At 43.0% G+C, this 18,241-nt stretch overlaps 1 protein-coding gene across 1 annotated transcript in view; it reads right to left on the reverse strand.

Moving 5' to 3' along the window:
• Positions 1-18,241, reverse strand: part of PGBD5 (piggyBac transposable element derived 5) — a 62,138-nt gene that overhangs the window by 26,450 nt on the left and 17,447 nt on the right. The window contains exon 2 of the mRNA XM_082048658.1: positions 6,177-6,604. Within this exon, the coding sequence (XP_081904784.1) occupies positions 6,177-6,604 (428 nt within the window). The remainder of the gene's footprint in view (positions 1-6,176; positions 6,605-18,241) is intronic.

Consider the following 18,241-nt stretch of genomic DNA (forward strand, 5'->3'; position numbering starts at 1 on the left):
TCCACACGAAACCCTGCTCTTCCTCTCTGACGGCCACCTGGGGCATTTCACATTTTCACTTTGGGGAGCTCTGTCAGCTTTTTGCAAATATTAAACATGCCCTCATTCGCTTTTCCCTTTCTGCCTCTTCTGTGCAGAGGGGAGGACCACATCCCTTGGGATGGGGCTGGAGACACTCTTAAGAATTCCTCAGCTTCTGGAAAGGCTCGCTTACCTGCCAGATCCTGCAGTGTGGTGTGGTTCAACTCTTATAACCTCTCCTGCTGTCAGATGGAGAGCAGCAGAAAGAAAAGGCTGTATAAGCATCACTTGAGGAATTTTTTTTACCTTCTGTCATTAGCTTAGCTCCCTCCTTTGCATCACAGCATCAGCTCTCCTCAAGCAGCTCTGCTGCATCCTGCTTACCCTTCAAACTCTTTCTGCCTTCTAAGACACAGTCAGGCCTGTCAGCCTTAAATTTAGAAAGCAAATCTGAATTTTAAAGTGTCTCCTCACCTTCCTCTTCTCCCTACCCACACTCAGCCCTACCTTCTCCTAGGACCTAGAGCTTCCCCTTCATCCCCTTATTCCAAATGTTTAAGTTGTTCCCATTTCTGCATAAGATAAATGTTCCTCCAAAGTCCCTACTGGCGAGAGGGAACGAAAATGGAAACAGGGTAGGGCAAGATTTGCTGTTGCTGCAAAGAAGGTATGTGGACATGCAGGAGAACTGACATGAAAACCCTGGAGCTTGCTCTTCTGGGTTCCTCCAGAAAGGGTGGGGAGGCAGCTGTTGTCACCCCTCCATGTGCAACCACTGCTTCAGCAGCTGTAAATGGCTTTGCAACCAGGACACTGCGTGGGCTGTGCCTGCTGCTGGAGCAGCTGATCCCCATCCGATTTTCAAAGGGCGCAATTGTTGCTTCTGGCACTGACATGGTTTTCTTATGACAAAAGTTCTCTCTCTTGCTACTGGCCAGTCCTGTCAGTTCATTCATCCTCTTCCATTCTGAGTCTCCTCACTCCTCCTTTAATCTCAAACCCATCTCTTTGCCAAATCGCCATGCAAAGTGGTATTTGCTTCCTCCCTCCTCCCCATTCTTGCTGTCGCTGCAATACCCACTTCTCCAAGAGTGAGCTTACTGTCCCCATGACATATTCTTTCCTGCTTCTCATCTTCCTATACAAAAATCTACTTTCAGGCTTAATTGACTCCTACATGCATTCCTGGCCACCTCTTCACCATCTTTGACTCACTCTCCAAGCGCCCCTCCCCGCTATTCTGACTTCCTTTGATGCAATATATCCCATGGATTTTTCACCGAAATCAGCCCCATTTTCTTATTTCAAATTCCCAGTTTTTTTCAGGTCTGAGAAGCTCCTCATTTAGTTGGCTTGCTTCCCCACAGGTATCCCATTGGGATTTTTGTTCCTCTTCTCTATAGCCATCCTCATCCTTGCTAGATCTTCTTACAAAGCTTTCACTCTGTTTTTCCCTCAATATATACATGCACTACAAATGCTGGAGTCTCATCTAGGAGTCTTGCCTCTCCAGAATTGCTACATCTCACAACATCTTTCATTCACTGAACAAAGCAGCTAGCCACTGTCAGGAGTGCCTTTCTTTTTTCTCCATTTTAGATAATCTCCAAAGCTCTTTCCACTCCACAGTTCCACTCATCCTGCTATCAGCACAGCCCAAAAAGGCTTGTAGGCAAAGCTCAGAGTCACTAACTTTTCTGTGCTTGGACTTGCCGGATTCCATTGCCTTAGATAATGAACCAACACCTCCTTGAGATAGCTCATCTTCTCTTAGTTCTATGGCCAGCCCCGACACAGGCTCTCTCTTCTACCTGTCTCCAGGAGAAACTGCCTCAGCTTGTCTTGTCTCTGGCTTTTGGTGGGTACCATCCAGCTGCAAACTGAGTCCCCTGGGTAACTGCACCTGTATGCAGACTGAGCCATTGCTTCTGCAACAGTAGCTTGTGCTTCTGCTTCTTTGCTCCAGAGCTCCTCCTGTCTAAACTAAATTCTCTGCTAGCATTTGACATCTCTGCTTGCATATCTATCTGTCAGTTCTGGTTTTATTATGCTACATTTGAGAGCATCTCCCTTCCCTTAAGCTAACCCCTTACTATCTCCTTTTTTGGCCACAGCAGAAGTCCTCCTCCCCCTGCTGCAGATCTCGCTGGCCAGTGAATCTAAATGTCAGTCTTTACCTCCAAATCCTTGCAAGGTCTTCTGAGCCAGGTAAAGCCTGCCTATTTTTCCATTCTTTCCGGGTAACAGCTCTAAAAGGTTACTAATTTTAGAGTAACAACCCACTCACATAGTAAAGTTTTCATCCAAGCCAACAGCCATGCTGCAACAGTTTTCCTTTGGCCTCAACATAAGGCAATCCTGCCCTGCATGTTGCTGCTGGAAAGCCACTCTTAGTCCATCACACTGGCCACCTCACTTTTTTTCTCTCTGATAGAATCTGTCTGATATATTGGATAAGGAGAGCTTTCTCTTGACTTTCAAAGTCCTGCTTGCCCCATCCACATTTTACTGATCCTCTTTACCGTCATTCAAAGGTTAGCTTCCACCTCTGATGGAGGCATGATGTCACGCTTCTCTGACCATTTGATCAGTCTTCAATTGACTCTCTTCCAAAAAAAAAAAAAATCAGTTCTTTCAGCAATCCATTACCATGAGGTAATTTTAAAATAGCCATAAAGGTTAATTTTCTGCTGTCAAACTTGCCCTAAAATCTGGCTTCACCTGAGGATCAACCAACTAAGAGCTACAGGACATCAGAAATTGCTATTACCTTGCTATTCAATATTCTTATTGCTTCTCTGTCTTTCTTTTGCTCCACATCCTACACTTAGCTGATGTCCTCTGAATATTTACATCTTTGTGTTACACTCACAGATGCCCTGAGACAGAACAGTCCTGGTTTGGGACCAGCACCCTTATAAAGAATCATTCTGCAAACAGGAAAACTGAGATATAGAGGTGTGACTTGGGCAAGATCTTTTAATTCAGAAATGCCCATACCAAATCAGTATTTAATGCTGAGGACACAGAAGAGCTATGAGCTCGTCAGCCTGGTCTTGCCCCTCTGTGTTTTCAGATGAGCTGTCATCTAATGCTGTGAGCTGGTTTGGAAGAACTATGTCAAACTGTTTAGCTGTACTCTACGATATCCCCAAGAGTGAAACACAAACAAGCCCCCTAGTTACTGGCCAAATTTTAGCACCATGCCTTTGGAGCAAGAGGTTAGAGTTATGTCTCTCATTTTGCCAGGGGGTTTGTTGACACCTGAGCTAAAGAGTTAACCTGGCTGTTCCCAAATGACATTTCACTGGGCAGATACAGAAATGTTTGGTTCCAAGATGCCAAAGAGAAGGTACTTTGCAGCGAGAGGGAAGATGAGAGTGCCCGCAGTTGTGCTCCTGACCTCTCCCACACCAGCCAGGGGCAGCTGGGGACAGCAATCCTGTCTAGACACATCCCGCTGACAAGCATATAAATTCTCAGCAGGCACAGAAGGATATTTGAGCTGTAATGTTATTTTCCTGAACTCCTCCAGTTTCTGGAATTCAGTGTATACTGCTGGCAGGTGAGTACCCTTGAATTTGTTGCAGCATACCTCAGCTCAGGCAGGGCATCTTCCCCATCTTCAGGCTTCTACTTGTCAACAGTAACAGAACTACAAAGCTACGCATACTCCAGCAGCAAAGAGACGGCACTGATGGCAGGAACTGACCCAAACTTCCACCTCTTCTTGCTCAGATAGAGGCAGCAGTTATTTATACACAAGATGTTGGGGAAGGATAGGATGCAGAGAATATTCCTGTCATTCTTATCCAATCTAGGTCAGAACACTTTTTTTTTTTTTACTTCAGAAACTGAAGCTAGCACTACAACACACAATTATAATGTTCTGGGCTTTCAATAAGCTGGGGGGTAATTATTTCCTTTGTTTGCTCAGTATATTTAGCAAAATAATTATAATCCACTGGACTCTTCTTTGTTTTGGTATATTGGCATAGTTGTCTCTCCTTGTTTCCTTTCATGGAAACTGTGATGTAATTTTTGCAGGCACATATTTTGGGGGGGTTTACAAAAAAAAAACAACCAAACACCTAAACATTTTCTGAGAGCTAAATTCCACTTAACGAATCTTTTCTAGCTCTCCAAAAACAAAATATCAAATCTGTAGAAGAAATAACAGCGAAGGCAGATGTTGCACTGCCCACCTGACGCAGACTGCCTGTGCTGTCCATAGGGGGGAGTTAAAAATGCCTCTTCCTAACCTACATCGTGTGAGTCCACACTGCCAGAGAAATAAAATCAGTAGTAAGTCTACCTGCAAATCCAAACAGCCTTGCCGTAGTTAACAGCAAGGAGCCCAAGTAATTCCTCTCCTTGATGCCGCTTACAAGACGTCAGCCTAATGCCTGCGCATAGATCACGGCTCAGACACAAACCATCCAGATACCATAAGTCTTATGTTTAAGATACAGGTGTACTTTAAGCAACAAATCCTTTTTGAACTTGGTATTACAGATACCACTGATTACAGAAACCTGGGCCCCTCTTCCCAAAACACTTTCCAAGGCAGCACATCCAAAAGCCCATCTGAATTGTTTTTTCCCCTTGTCTTTTCCCTTTGTTTCTGTGCAACTGGGCTATTATTTTAAATTATTTCTATTATTTCTCACTAAGCCTGACACTCTGGGTTTGATGTTTACTGCAGTCTGCTAATCTGCACTCAAGACAATTTCCAGGGAGAGATCTTTCCTGTTGTTTTGAGCAGATGGGTCCATGTCTCCTGAGACAGGTAGTGTGCAGCACTGCCTTATAGAACCCAGGAGGACCTTAGGCACACGGCTCATTTTAGGAGGCCTGGAACATCCCCCAGTAGGCTACAGGCACTACACTAAGGTATTTTTAACAACAGGTCCAAACCCATTTTCTTTCTCACAGAGCTATTTTTGAAGCTGTATTTTAGTGCTTTTTATTTCACTCAATATCACTGAAACACGCTGTGTAGAAATCACTGACGTAAACACTGACAATGGAACACAGAAGTGGAGGGGGAAGCAAGAGAACTGGACTGTCACTTCTTCTTCCCCCCTGCCCTTTTTTTTTTTTTTGTAGCATCTCCTTACCGAGCTCAGCACAAACATACATTTGCTTGTCAAGATTCAGATGTTTTGACACTGCAAACAGGATGTTATGATTTTGCCAATTCAGTTCTCAAACCTTGCTTGAGAAGGGGGAAGGGAGAAGGGATATACATACAAATCAAATTTCATCCTTTAATGGATTTGCACTCACAGCACATCCCACAGCACACCATTATACTTAGACACAGTGATCACATTTCCGAAGCCTTTATCTTCTGCCCATTTAAGTCAATGGCCATAAGGATTATGCCTTATTGTATCTGGAAACAAAAATTCATTGGAGTCCTGTTTACTTTTATTCCAGGTAGTCTAGAAATAATTCCAGTTCCCTGGCACTTTAGTTGCAAATCTGCACATCAATAAGTTTTTCCACAGAGGCATCACCCATCATTACTAACCAGGACTGGCACAAGGCACAGGCAGTGCTGCTGAGGGCAGCCGACAACCACAGCGAGCAAAGGCACCTACCCCCTGATTATTTTCCCTTTTCCTGGCCATGGGGAGGTAGCTGGACCACATGGCAAGCATCTACTGCTAAGGTCAGGGCCAGTCATTCTGAGCAAACTCAGCTCCTGTATCCAACCCTCAGCCTGTAGCAGAAGCATCTACAGGTTGTGCCTCCAGCACAGCTGCAGCAGCTCTGCCCTTTCCACTCTCCTGGACTGCAGGAGGAGCCTGAAATCCATCCTCAGGATAGCAAAACCCAGTGGTGCCAAGCTCACTGAGAAGACTCTAAGCTTGTTTAGACCACTAAAGCAAACAGCCCCAGCTCAGAGAGCATCATTCCTATTGAAAAATGCCAGGCACCTGCGCTGTAGAGCTCTAAGTCAGACGTTGCTGAGGACTGGTGTAGGGAAGTGCCACTTTCTCTCATGCTTCATGGAGGCAACGCAGCCGAGCTTCACTCTCTGAAGCCCCAGCTCTTTGTACAGGCAGTTGTGCTCTGTGCTTTCAGTCATAGCAAGACAACCTAAAGCATGTAGGTTAGATGCTCCCTGCCAACAAGTTAACTCTTACCTGGGCTTGTGAAGGTCTAAAAGCAGAGTCAAAGCCATTCTGCAGAGAGTCCAGAAAGGGCTGGATTTTGTAGAGGCCATGCGTTGTCTGGCTCGAGCGGAAGGCCACAATGTGGAAGTACTTCAGGATCTTCTCAAACCGTGACTGCGTCATGATAAGTGCAATGCTCTTGTTGCTGTAGAAGCCACTGCTCCAGATGCTGAGAACAGACTCACAGTGGTGGATGCTGGTTGATATCATGTAGCCTAAGAAGGCCTTCATTTCCGTCAAGGTGACGTCAATCCAGGCATCATCACTACCGAACCTCTCCTGGTACTTCTTGGCGTACATGTTGGTTTGGACCACCATATTCTTTAGTACGTTATCAGGGACAAAGAGCTGAAAAAAGTCCATGGCACTGGCAGTCAGGGGCATCTTTCGTGTTGGACCTAGGACAAAAGCAGGAAGGGAAGGTAAGCTCACTCCTGATCCTCATAAAGCATGTCCAAGACCAGCAATTTAAAGCAGGGCTAACTTTCCTAAAGCAGGAAAACAAGGTCAAAGTGAGAGCATGTCAGTTAATTGCTTTGAAACCATTTCCACTGTTTGACAGATCTCATCAGGAAACTTCTCCCCTATGTTCTCTGTTTCCCTCCTTTACTACACAAGCACAGTGCATTCTGAATAGTTCTTCCTCTGTTCTGCACACTTATTTGTTTGTAGCAAGACTTAGAGGGCATGCAGGTCTGTAAGGCAGCATGCATTTAATTTTTCCACTTATAAACTACCTGTGCCTTTCACCCTCAGCAGCTGTTTTGGCCTTTTTCTGAATAATCTTTTTTCCATATGTGTGTCAAAGCAGTACCTTCCTCAAAATAGCCCAGAAGGAAGGTGTCTGAACCCTATAGAGAAAGAGTGCTGCCCTCAGCCCAGCTGACGTGATTCCTGGGTACTGGAACCTGATCCCACCTTTTCTTTTGCACTCCCAATTCCTGCCCAGTTCACTGTCATTAATCCTCTGACTTCCAAATCTGCTTCTACTCCAGACGCAAAGCTGTGCAGATCATGCCTATGCGCTTCCAAGTTCTGTGTCTCTGCCACCACACTGGAGCCTTATCCTCCATTCTGACACCCCCAAGACAGCACATGACCAGAACAAGTCAAAGACATCATGTGGCTAATGTCATTTTCCCACATCACAGTGAATAATTTTAGCATTACAGTGCATATGCTGGTCCTCTTCTTCCTTGCAGCCCCACACTGTCATTACTCTAGCTTTTCATTGATCTTGCACTTTCTCTGCTAGTTTCAACTATTCCATAAGAAGAGCAGGTAAACCAACCAAACGAACAAAGAAAAAACCCCAGCAAAACACCAACAAAAACCACGAGGCTCTTAGAGTTGGCAGCACTATATCAGTGTAACAAGGTTATCCAGTCAGACACCAGATTACATTAAGCCAAATGAGCCTGCAACACCAGTGACGCAGACACCAGTCCTTACAGCCCTCTCTTCTCTAATCCCTTCCATAAGCTAATTAAGTTCAATTTTAAAAGTAGCATTTTTCATGCTCTCACCCCATAGCAGTGCTTTAATCACCAGGTAAGAGTTATGGGGAAAGGGACCTTCCTATTCTCCTACAGAAGCAGTGAAAATCAATACACCTGAGAGGGGCAGTATGGAAAAACTGAATGGGCAGGGCAGTGCTTAAGAGCAATTCTACATCCTCAGTTACAGCAACAACAACATCTTGCAGAAATTTTGTGTGAAACAGTACTATGAGGAACTACACAAGTACTGTGGTTGGACTTGCTCTTAAGCCTTAATGTTTCGGTGCCCTCTGGTGAACTCGAGCTACTAGAAGGGCAGCAAAAATAGCACCAAGACATTGAAACAGTGAACCTTCAGACTGCCAAGAATGCCAAAGAAGCAAACTCAATTGTCTTTTTTTCTTTTTCCTCTCTGAGTGCAGTGGGGAAAGAAGCATATATTTAAAGATTACTTTCCAATTTTAATTTGTGAGATTGAGAAACTGGAGGTGAAACAGTTCAGTTGGAGGCACATTCCTCTACATAGCAAGACTAAGAGCCTCACAGAAACCATGTTCTGCCAAGGACAGAGCAGAAAATTTCAGCTTAAAAGATAACAGGTGTTCATTATAAGTGAAAACTATGGTGCTAGAATAGATACACTTACTTAACCTTAACTGCTGTTGCAATAATAAAGCCTCTTAACAAAGAGTTATCTTCTTTTGATCAGGGGATTTATATTCTGCTAGCACCCATTAGGCTGTTATAGCTGACATAAAATGCTCCTACAAATGATTCTGTATGAGTGACTTACAGCACATCACCTCCTCCTTCCCCACAACTTAATCAAGTTTTGACATTCTCCAGTAGATATGGCTTTCTGAAAATGCCACACTGCACAGAGTGTACTCCTACTAATACAGGAAGTCTTGAGTAGCCCAGGCAACACTCCAGGTAGAGCACAGAGGTAGTTTTGAAATTCTTCCCTTTAGAAGCAGAACCCTATAGCAAACAAAATACATGCATAAAGTATTAAGTCTTATGAAGTGAAATATCTCAGTCTTGAGACATGTGAAAACGGACAACAGGCTGGACTCCATCTTTAGGAAGACAAGAGCAGTCAAACAGACAAAAGGGTACTTTTGTATATAATTAAGATTTTGGTAGCTGCACAAGTTTAACTTGAAAAGCGATTATGGAAAGCTGCCAGGTATACTGGATAGGACAATCCTTTCTTAGCCAGCAGTCCTGCTCCAGCCACACAATCTCCTATCTGGTCTCCTTCTTGAAAGAAATGTGCAAGATTTGTAACCCATTCCCTATGCAAAACCCACACAGCTCTAAAAAAGTCAGCTGAATCACTTTCTGACTCAAACATCAACCTAATTGTTGACTAAATATAATTCTGAAAGCCTCTGTACAATCCCATTGTCTTAAAAAACAGCCTTTATTGGCACAGTGAGCACAATTGTTTCATAATTTACTAATATGCAATAAAACAAGAGTGATATTAAATATCTTTTGGAAGAGAACTCACTTTTTAACATGAATCAGGTTTTGCATAGTTAATGACTAGTATAAAATATTTAAATATGATTTTCTATCTAAGTACACAAATATATCCCAAACATAGATCCAACTGTGTAAGAAACCTAAACAGTGAATTTGCACTTTTTAAGGATTTTTACATTGACTTAAATGCCATTTACCCAAACAATACTGAAATGAAAAGGGTTCAGAGTTCCACACATGCATGATTTACCTTTCAAAGCTTTAGTCAGTCAAATTAAATAGTGGATTCACCTAGTCTTCAATTCTCAGAATGAATATACAGTTATGACTGTAAAATTCAGATTTTTCTCTCTCCTCTGCCCTGAAGTGTGTGCATGGAGAATACATTTATTTATGTAGGCTTATTTGCTTTAAAAACCAATCAGGATTTCCAATACAAGCTATAGAACCAGAGCACAAAAGGACTCTTGGAGTTCCCAAACACGCAGTCAGAACCAGTGGTCTGTGCACACCCAGGGCAGGGACAGAGCTCCACCAAGTAACCCCTGGCTGGGCAGCACACACCAGCTCGTGCACTTTGGCCTTGCTGAAGGGACTCTGCAGAACATGGAAAATAACAAACTTCCATGGTTATGATACAGCATGCACATGCAAACTCTCCCTCCTTCTCACCCTGTCTACCAGCAAAAACTTGCACGTGCAATCAGCAGCAATCACCGTGCAAGTCACTGCCGCTACTATAACCTATTTTGACCAAGTTCATTCCATTTTCTGTCTTGCACTCAAGGAATGCATCTCTCAGAGCCACAGCTATTTTAACTGTAAAGTAGACTCAAAATAAATGAAGAAGCTAAGCAGGGAAAGCCATTTCTGTTTCCATGCTGGAAAGAGGGCTGTGGAGCGGAGGCTGGCACATCGCCCGCAGAGCGGGCGCATTGCAGAGCGCGTTTTGGCTCGGCACAGCTCAGGGCAAACTGCAGCAGCCTCGTCCGATCCGATGCCTGGTGAGAGAGTAGGCTGCACACTCAACTCCTTAGCAAACATACACATTGCAGAAAAAAAAAACGCAGAAATATTTAAGAAAATGTTCACATGAAACATCCTCAGGCAGCCCCCACACATGCTCCTACAGTCCGGTCCTCATTAGGATGGATCCCCATCAGTCACATTCTTCCCACTGCTCCAATCCCACCAGTGTTTCTGGTCTTCCTTGCTGAGCAGCACGTTAGAAAAAAAAATAAGGACTCCAAATGAATTAACTGCTTTTTCTATACTTAACTGCTTTGTAGGACTAAGTAATTTGGACACATTTTTAATAGGTTAATTTATCCTTTTGCATTTTTCCTGTTGTGATTACCAACCTGTTATTTAGTAGCTCAGAGCTCAGAGGCTCAGAATAAAAATGGAAAGCTTCAAAACCTACTGTAATCTATTGGTGCTTACAACATAACACACAAATCTTAAGGAGGTCAAAAGCATTGTCATTTGGGGCAGGATAAATCAGATGTGTAAGAAAAAAACACAGTGGAAAAAAAATCTTGTTATCCTCTGCTGTGCAAAAGACTTACTGCTCACATTCATAGTATAACTGAGGTTCGTGATAAAATACCCTGCTACCTTGATAGGCCCAGCTATTACCATATGTATGCCAATCCAAACTGCATGGCCTGGAAACCAACCTTGTAATCTAGGATTGATTTTCAAATTAATTTAACTTCATTAGCAACTGTGCAGACCCCAATACTCCTGAATCAGGTACAGGAGTGGTAGAAACATCAGTTTAAGAATTTAGAAATAATTTTATTGTCTTCTTTGAGCAAAAAGCTAACAATTTAGAGTCACACATGAGGACAGCACATTTAGGTGTGTTACATACAGATACATACATAAGAAAAATCTATCCAGAACCTGTTATTTTTTGACAATTGGGAAATATTTTCTCCCCTGACATATGGCACAGCTTTCAAAGACTAGGGTTTGAAAAGTCAGTTAATTCCTTCTTCCTAAGTCCGAGCAATTATAGACTGTTTTATATTCCTGAGAAGTTACCTTTCTGAAGGTGCACAAGATGATTTTTGGGTCTTATTCAGAAAACATTATAAAATGCTGACAGAAGTTTTCTGTCAGAAAATACACATCCATCATAAAAATTATGTTTTCATGGAAAGTGGCAATTGATGATATATGACAGTTCAAACATTTTTTCATCTTTCTCAACGAGTAGAGACCAATACAAAGAGCTGAAAAAAAACCAGCAACAAAATAAAAAGTAATGTTTTAATATTTTCCCAGTGAGATTTTTCAGAATTTCGGTTTCACACAAAGTTCCATCACGTAAGCTTTGGAAGCACTGGAGCTTATCTGGCTTGCCAGAAAATCAGTTTTCATATCGGCTCTGTTCTTAATGGCCTGGAAGAAATGTACGCCAGACCATTCTCAAACCATAGCCAGTTTGATGGCCTTATGACAAGCCTGTCAAGACAGCTTGAAGAGGACATAACAGTTCTCTTCTGCATTTTATTCCAGTTTATTTCAGATACTGCTCTCTTGCAGGAACTGGGCAGTAAGTATCCAGATCTTTAATGCAGGACATTTTGCTGCATGTATTTCATTCCTCTTCGTTTAAAAAGAGCAGCCAAAGCTACAGTGACAAGTCTACTTTGTCAAGTCAAAGGAGTCATCCTAATTTATACTAACTAGGGTTCTGACCAATATTTCAGAGCAAGCAGATGTTTGTATTTGCTATTTTGGTAGATTAATCTGACTTCCCTTTAGGATTGCTTAGCACAAGAATTCTATATAAATGATCAAAGAATGATCCATACTCGGGAGTTGCTTGGAGCTTGGAACCTATGAAGAAGCAATTTAAATAACAAATGAACAAAAAAAACCCCAACCTCCTAAACAGGCACTAGATTGGCTTTCTGACACAAGGAAGATGAAACTGGACATAGTCCTTCCAAAGATGGTTCTCCTCTTGGACATTAGGGTCTCTCTTGGCAGCCCATGCTTCTGGGTAAGTTTTTACTAGGTCACCTTCACCCAGAAACTTACTTTGCACCCTTACCTAAGCAGCCAGTAGCACACAGTTATGCTCTACATTTGGTTTCAATTAAGTTTGTTCCAAGCTATTTAGTAAAAATGTGATTTGACTGCACTTTTCCAACCTCTATAAGTAAGCCTTTAACAATGCCTCCACATCTGCACGTAAAAACCTAGTCACAAAAATTGTTCCAAACAGCTTCTGCAAAAGGGTGCTTTTATCTTGCCTCCCAGCATTATAAAAGATTGTTTTCCTCACAGCATCAGCAATAATGTGATCCACACATTGCACTCTGACTTCTATCCATAGAGAGAATTAAGAGCACGTCTAGAAGTGATCCAAGGGCAGATGAAAAAGGACTGAAAACCAATGCATAGCTGCTCCATGCTGACTCTGGTCAAAAGAGTCCCTGGCCTCCAGAACAGGCAGCGCTGAGTTATGAAAAGTCAAAGAAAGAACTAATTTAGTAAACCAAACAGTAAAATTCAACATAAATGGTATAATTTAGCAAAGTATTTAGTAAACTAAGGAATTTCCTGCAGCCCAGCTTGTTTCCCTGCTATGTATGGACCCTCTCCTCAGTGCTCTGCCCAGGGTGATGACCATGGCGCCCTGCACGACCTGCTACTTCAGCCCAGGAAAGGTGGAGAACTTCAGTGGAGCATCAAGAACAAGACTGGGGTGCCAAGGGTAAAGAATTTTGACTGTCACTCAGCAGGTTACCATGTGTGATGAGACACTGTATGAAAATAGGTAAATTTCTGAGCATTTTCAGAGGACCAAGCAGGCAGGTCTTACTCTTTCCCATTGACCACATGCATGCTGTGCCACCAACAGCACTGGTCTGAGAATGAGAACACTGAGAGATGTCGTGACAGTCTTCCATGGAAGTGTGGCTTGTTGCAGTGCCAGAAAACCATAATGTTTTAAGGCTGCAAAGCTTTCAAGCTGCAACAAGTGAAGCAGAAAGAATAAACAGCCCACTGCAGATCATGTTGACACCTTTAATTACATACTTCCTTAATTTCTGTGGTGAGATCTTTCTTACAGCCTAGCAATCAGCATTATCAACATCCAACAGAACCTCCCAAACACTAGTACAAGGTTTTGTGGTTAAAATAATTTTAAAAAAGCCAAACACCTCAAAACAGCAGGGTCAATGCTGAAGCAATACCACGTTACGTCACAGTTTACATAATCCTTTGCACATTATTCATCTGGCTGTGGGACTGAACATGCTTGTCCCTCATCAGGGGAATTCCTGCTGCAGCAGGAATGGCAACAGTCCATTGCACTTTTGCCACTGAAGATTTCTATTAATGTTTTGCTGCACTCAACCATCAGAGCAGACTGGCTGCTCCTGGCAGTCCAGCTGACACTGAGCATATCTAGCAGGTTAGAGACAACCATCACCAAGCTGACTTTATACATCACCTGTAATACCACTTTTGGTAGATCACAGAGCAGTTACGTATCTGGCTGTAGGCACAGCTGTGTGCATTTATGAAATAACTCTACAAAGCAACATGGTTAGTTTTATGTCAGCCCAACGTCAATTGCCAGCATGATGACCCTCATGACTAAATGCCAGAAGGCTGCTTGGGGATGGTCCCATGGGGATACCCGCCCTGCACTGGTAACTCTTGCAGGTGCAATCCACCTTCACACCTCCCTCTCCTGGACTCCTGGTCTGTTCTAGTGTGCACTGTTCACAGATACCATTACCCACATGCAACTTACTCCTTTCCAGCAATGTAATATAAAAATCCACCTGCATAAGCATTAGCAATATTTGATGTCAGGACCCTGCCTCCAAAGTAAGGGATTTTGTGTCTGAAGAACAAAAAATAGCCTAGTATGTTTTCTAAGCAAATCATGTCATGTAAATAAAAGTCAATAACCAAGTGACCCATAAAATGAGATGCTGAAAGCAGCACACATGTGCCACTGAAAAATGAACCTTTTTTTTTGAGCAAATCTCATGAAGAAATGGTTTTCTGCTTTGCTCAAAATTTGATTATTTATTAAAAAAAAAAAAAAAAAAGGAAGGATATCAACTGGAAATCCAGACAGTTCAGTAAAGCTTTTTCAAGCAAGAACATTCCTTTCAGTACAGAGCCTCCTAATGATTCATCTCCATCCCACACAAGCTAAGGTAGCTACAGTACTGGTCTCTGCAATTGCTTCCTGGCAGCTACAGCCTCTTCCTGGGAAAGACGGAAAATAGTTGCTCGGGCAAGCACATAGTCCCCAAAGTGTTCGATGCCACTTCCTATACACAGAACTAAGTACCTAATGCTGCACCCATTTGGGAGAGGGTGATGAGCAGGGTGCTCTTGAAGCAGCCCAGCTAGACAATCTCAAAAGCCAGAATTTGCCCAAGGACGTTTGTGCCAGGAGGTGTGTGGGAATGATATTCAGACTTTTTTTCCAAACCTGCTTCCTTCAGGCTGTACAAGTCTCCCCTGGATTTTATCTCTGTAGGAAAGCATGCACATGCAACTGTCCAGTAATAGAGAGTTTCTCTGTTGCAGGATACATGACAGACTCCACTCCAACTGTTTAGGCTTCCTAAAAACTCTAAACCCCACAACTTCTCAGTTTTAAGAAACCAGAGCATTTCTTCAACTCCACGCTGGAAAAAAACAAAACAAAACAAAACAAAACAGCAATCATCTGTAAAAAAAGGTAGATATACTCTTTGTACTGACTGTGTTAAGTCCAGGATGGCGCAGACATGTTTACAAACCACAGTACCCCAGGGAAGGCTTTCAGGGAGTTGCAGAGAGCAAGCCAGAAGCACAACACAGAGCTAAACAGTGCAGTGAAGTCAGAGTGGGATCTACAAATAGCAGTCCCTCAGCAGCACAGCACCGCTCCTGCAATCTCTGCCCAGCCTCTGCTTGCAGCCAGTATCACTGCTCAGCTCCCTCCAGGGCCCACACCGCGCTGCACCGCCGCCAGGGCACGGGCCGGCACGAACAAGGCCATGGAAGTAGGTTTGCAAAGAAGACCATCATGAGTCTTCACCCGTAGCCTTTCAGGAGAGATGCTTTTTACTTTGAATCCAAAGTCTGTCTCCTCAAACACAGTGTGCTGCACTCTGAGATCAGGCAGGCAAAAGATCTGAGGTGACCAGATGGGCACTGCTTCCTGGTAGACATCTATCAGACCAGGTCACAGATACTCTTGGAGGTCATCTTCTCCATGCTTCTTGGGGGCTGCCAACATTGAAACCAATAAAAGCTGAAAGACCCTGTATGATTTAACTTCTGTGAGAATATGCCTCGGCTTCTAAGAGGACGAAGTAACTTAGATGTCTCATTTTGGACCTAGTAACAGCAGATATTTTCAAAGAACTTCATGATGTGCTCACAAAAAAAAAAAAAAAAAAAAAAAAAAATCACCAATGATGACTTAATATGGGATCATATTAAGTAGTGGCATGGAACACAAAGCCAAAAAATCTTTCTGCTGTGTAAAAACCAGGCCCAAAGTTCTGTTTCTTGAATCTGCAGGTATTATTATACAGGATGCACCTGCAAGGTAAATTTAAATTAGTAACGTGGGAACAACCACTGCAAAGCATGTCCTTCTGTTTGCAGAGTGCCAAGCACTTCACATTAAGGACTCCTACAGATGCTTATGGGCATTATCACAAGAGAAATAATGGCTTTCCATTCTGTAACTATGGATTAGGACATTTATAGCTCAGTGACTGGAGCTTCACATTTACTAGCTGTATGCTTTCTCTTACAGAAGAAGCATACAGTCTTCACACTAGTGTTCAGAACAGATCTTTGGATTTCTATACCAGAGCTAAATCCTACACGATTTGGAAAAAATCCCAGTCTGCAACAAAAGCTTATGACTGCCATAGGCAGCATCAGCGGTATGCTTAAGGTAATGTTTTACTAACATAGTAATAAGGAAGTTTCCAAGTCTATGTTTTTTGCTCTGTAAATCCTGGCCCAAAGTCCTGTCCTGCATGCTGTTACCTACTTAGAGATCAATTTTCTCAAAGGGAAAAGCTCTAAGCTGCTGTTTTCCTATCAAGCTGGCTTATGATTTCATGATATAATGGAGTGTATTTACTCAGTGACAAGTAACTGGAAAAGTTCCCATTAAAATAAGGGCTGTGAATGTTGACTGCTGCTCAAAGGCTAAAGTGGTGCTTTCCTCCTAAACTGCCTGCCCTGTCACACCAGAGCAACTATTTCCTGAGCTCAAGAACTGGGAGTCAGCCTCCCTGAATGCTTTACCTTGTGACTGATGCGCTCTGCTGTCTTAGGCTCATCAAATCATCTGTGCTTCTGGCTTATCCACCTCTCAGGCTGGCCCTGGATCTATGTTCTCTTTTCCTTTGCTCCATTCTGTACATTCCCAGCTTTTCCCCAGCTGCTCGCTGTTAGCTGACCCCGATCTTCCCCAGGCTCCTCTTCTCTGCTGCTCCCCCCCTCCCTCCCTCCTGCGTTTGAGACATTGCCATACCTCAAGATTTCCCATTCTCTTGGCTTCTCACTTAAGTGATGAGATGAGACTTATGTTAGTACAAATTATTCAAGTCTACAACTGCTGTTCCTAAGGATACATGTTCTGAGACAAGGTGGACTAGATGCTCTTTCAAGGTCCCTTCCAATCCCTAACTTTCTGTGATTAGCTGTCAGATACAACAGGCGGTCAGCTGGGTCAGCCTTGGGTAGGAGTGCATCCCACTCCACATTATTCAGTTGTAAGTCGCAGAATAAAGGTTCGCACCTGTGCCTGGCCAGTCTGTGGCTGTTCAAAAAGAAAAATTAGATGTTCCAACCCACTCTTGTTCCTGTTCCACTTTTTTTTTTCCTTGCTCCCAAACACCAGCCCATGTGAATTAACATAGTACTGACATCTACAGTCATACTTTCATACATCATTTTTACATTAAACCCTTTCTGGCAAGGAATACCTAATTAGCAGGTAAGCACAGATGAAATGCCATAACTACTGGTGAAGGAGGTCTGTTGCTGGAGACTTTTTCATTTTGAAGACAGTGTAATGTTCCATGAAAATTGCTGAAAGTTGTATCCCCTGACTCTTTTCCTACAATCTACAGGTATGAGAATGCTGCACCTACACCCTCTTCAATACTTCTCAACATAATGGAAGAAGCATTCAAAATCTTAAAGTGTGAATTCAAATTCTGTGGGCTTCAAAAAAACCCAAAAGGTGACATATGTATTTCTGTGAGAAAAGGCGGAAATGTACTCTTCTCTACAGCCCAGCCAGCCAGCCAGCCCAGCAAAATCAAGTTAATTTCATAGCAGATGTAAAACAAGTCACATAGAGCTGCTGTTGCAAGTCCCTTTCTTGCCTTGGCCAGTCTCTGCTGCCAAGGAAGTGCCAAACATCCACGTGGAGCACATAAACGTTTATCTAGCGCCACCATATTTTCTACAAGGAAAAAAAAAAATCAATTCTCTAGGTGCCTCACAGCCTCCACTTAAATAACAAACAGAGGGTTATTTAAGGAAGTCACTGCTTGGCAAAACTCTCTTTCCTTTTATTGCTACTGACATCCAGCCATCTCTGCCTCTTTACCACTGTGTTCTTCTACAAAGCTGAGACTTCCCTTCATGCCTTCACTGAGATGCTGCCCCAATCAGTGTTCACTTATCAGAAACCCCAGAGTCAGCCTGTGATGCTGCTCCAGCCAGGATAACAGCATTGCAGCTCTGGGGTCAAGAATGCCCATCTGTTTCCAAACCTTCTTTCATTTTCTGATTTGGTTTTTAAGTGTTCTTTGAATGTGGAATCCCCCAGGAAAAGGAGTATCCAAGAACCTCAAGTTTTGATTGCTAAGTGCTCCCTGCTCTCTTGGCTCTGTGTGCAGGAATAGCAAGGCAAATACATAAGAAGAATGTTTTTCTCCATGGGGAGCCTCCTGCTTTCTAAGCCTTCCAGACTTAACTGCTAAAGGTGGTTTTATATTACAGACAGATTTGCTCTTTTGTATTGCCCTTCCA

This window comes from Streptopelia decaocto (genome assembly GCF_964273445.1).
Source record: "Streptopelia decaocto genome assembly, chromosome: 3".
Taxonomy (NCBI): Eukaryota; Metazoa; Chordata; class Aves; order Columbiformes; family Columbidae; genus Streptopelia; species Streptopelia decaocto.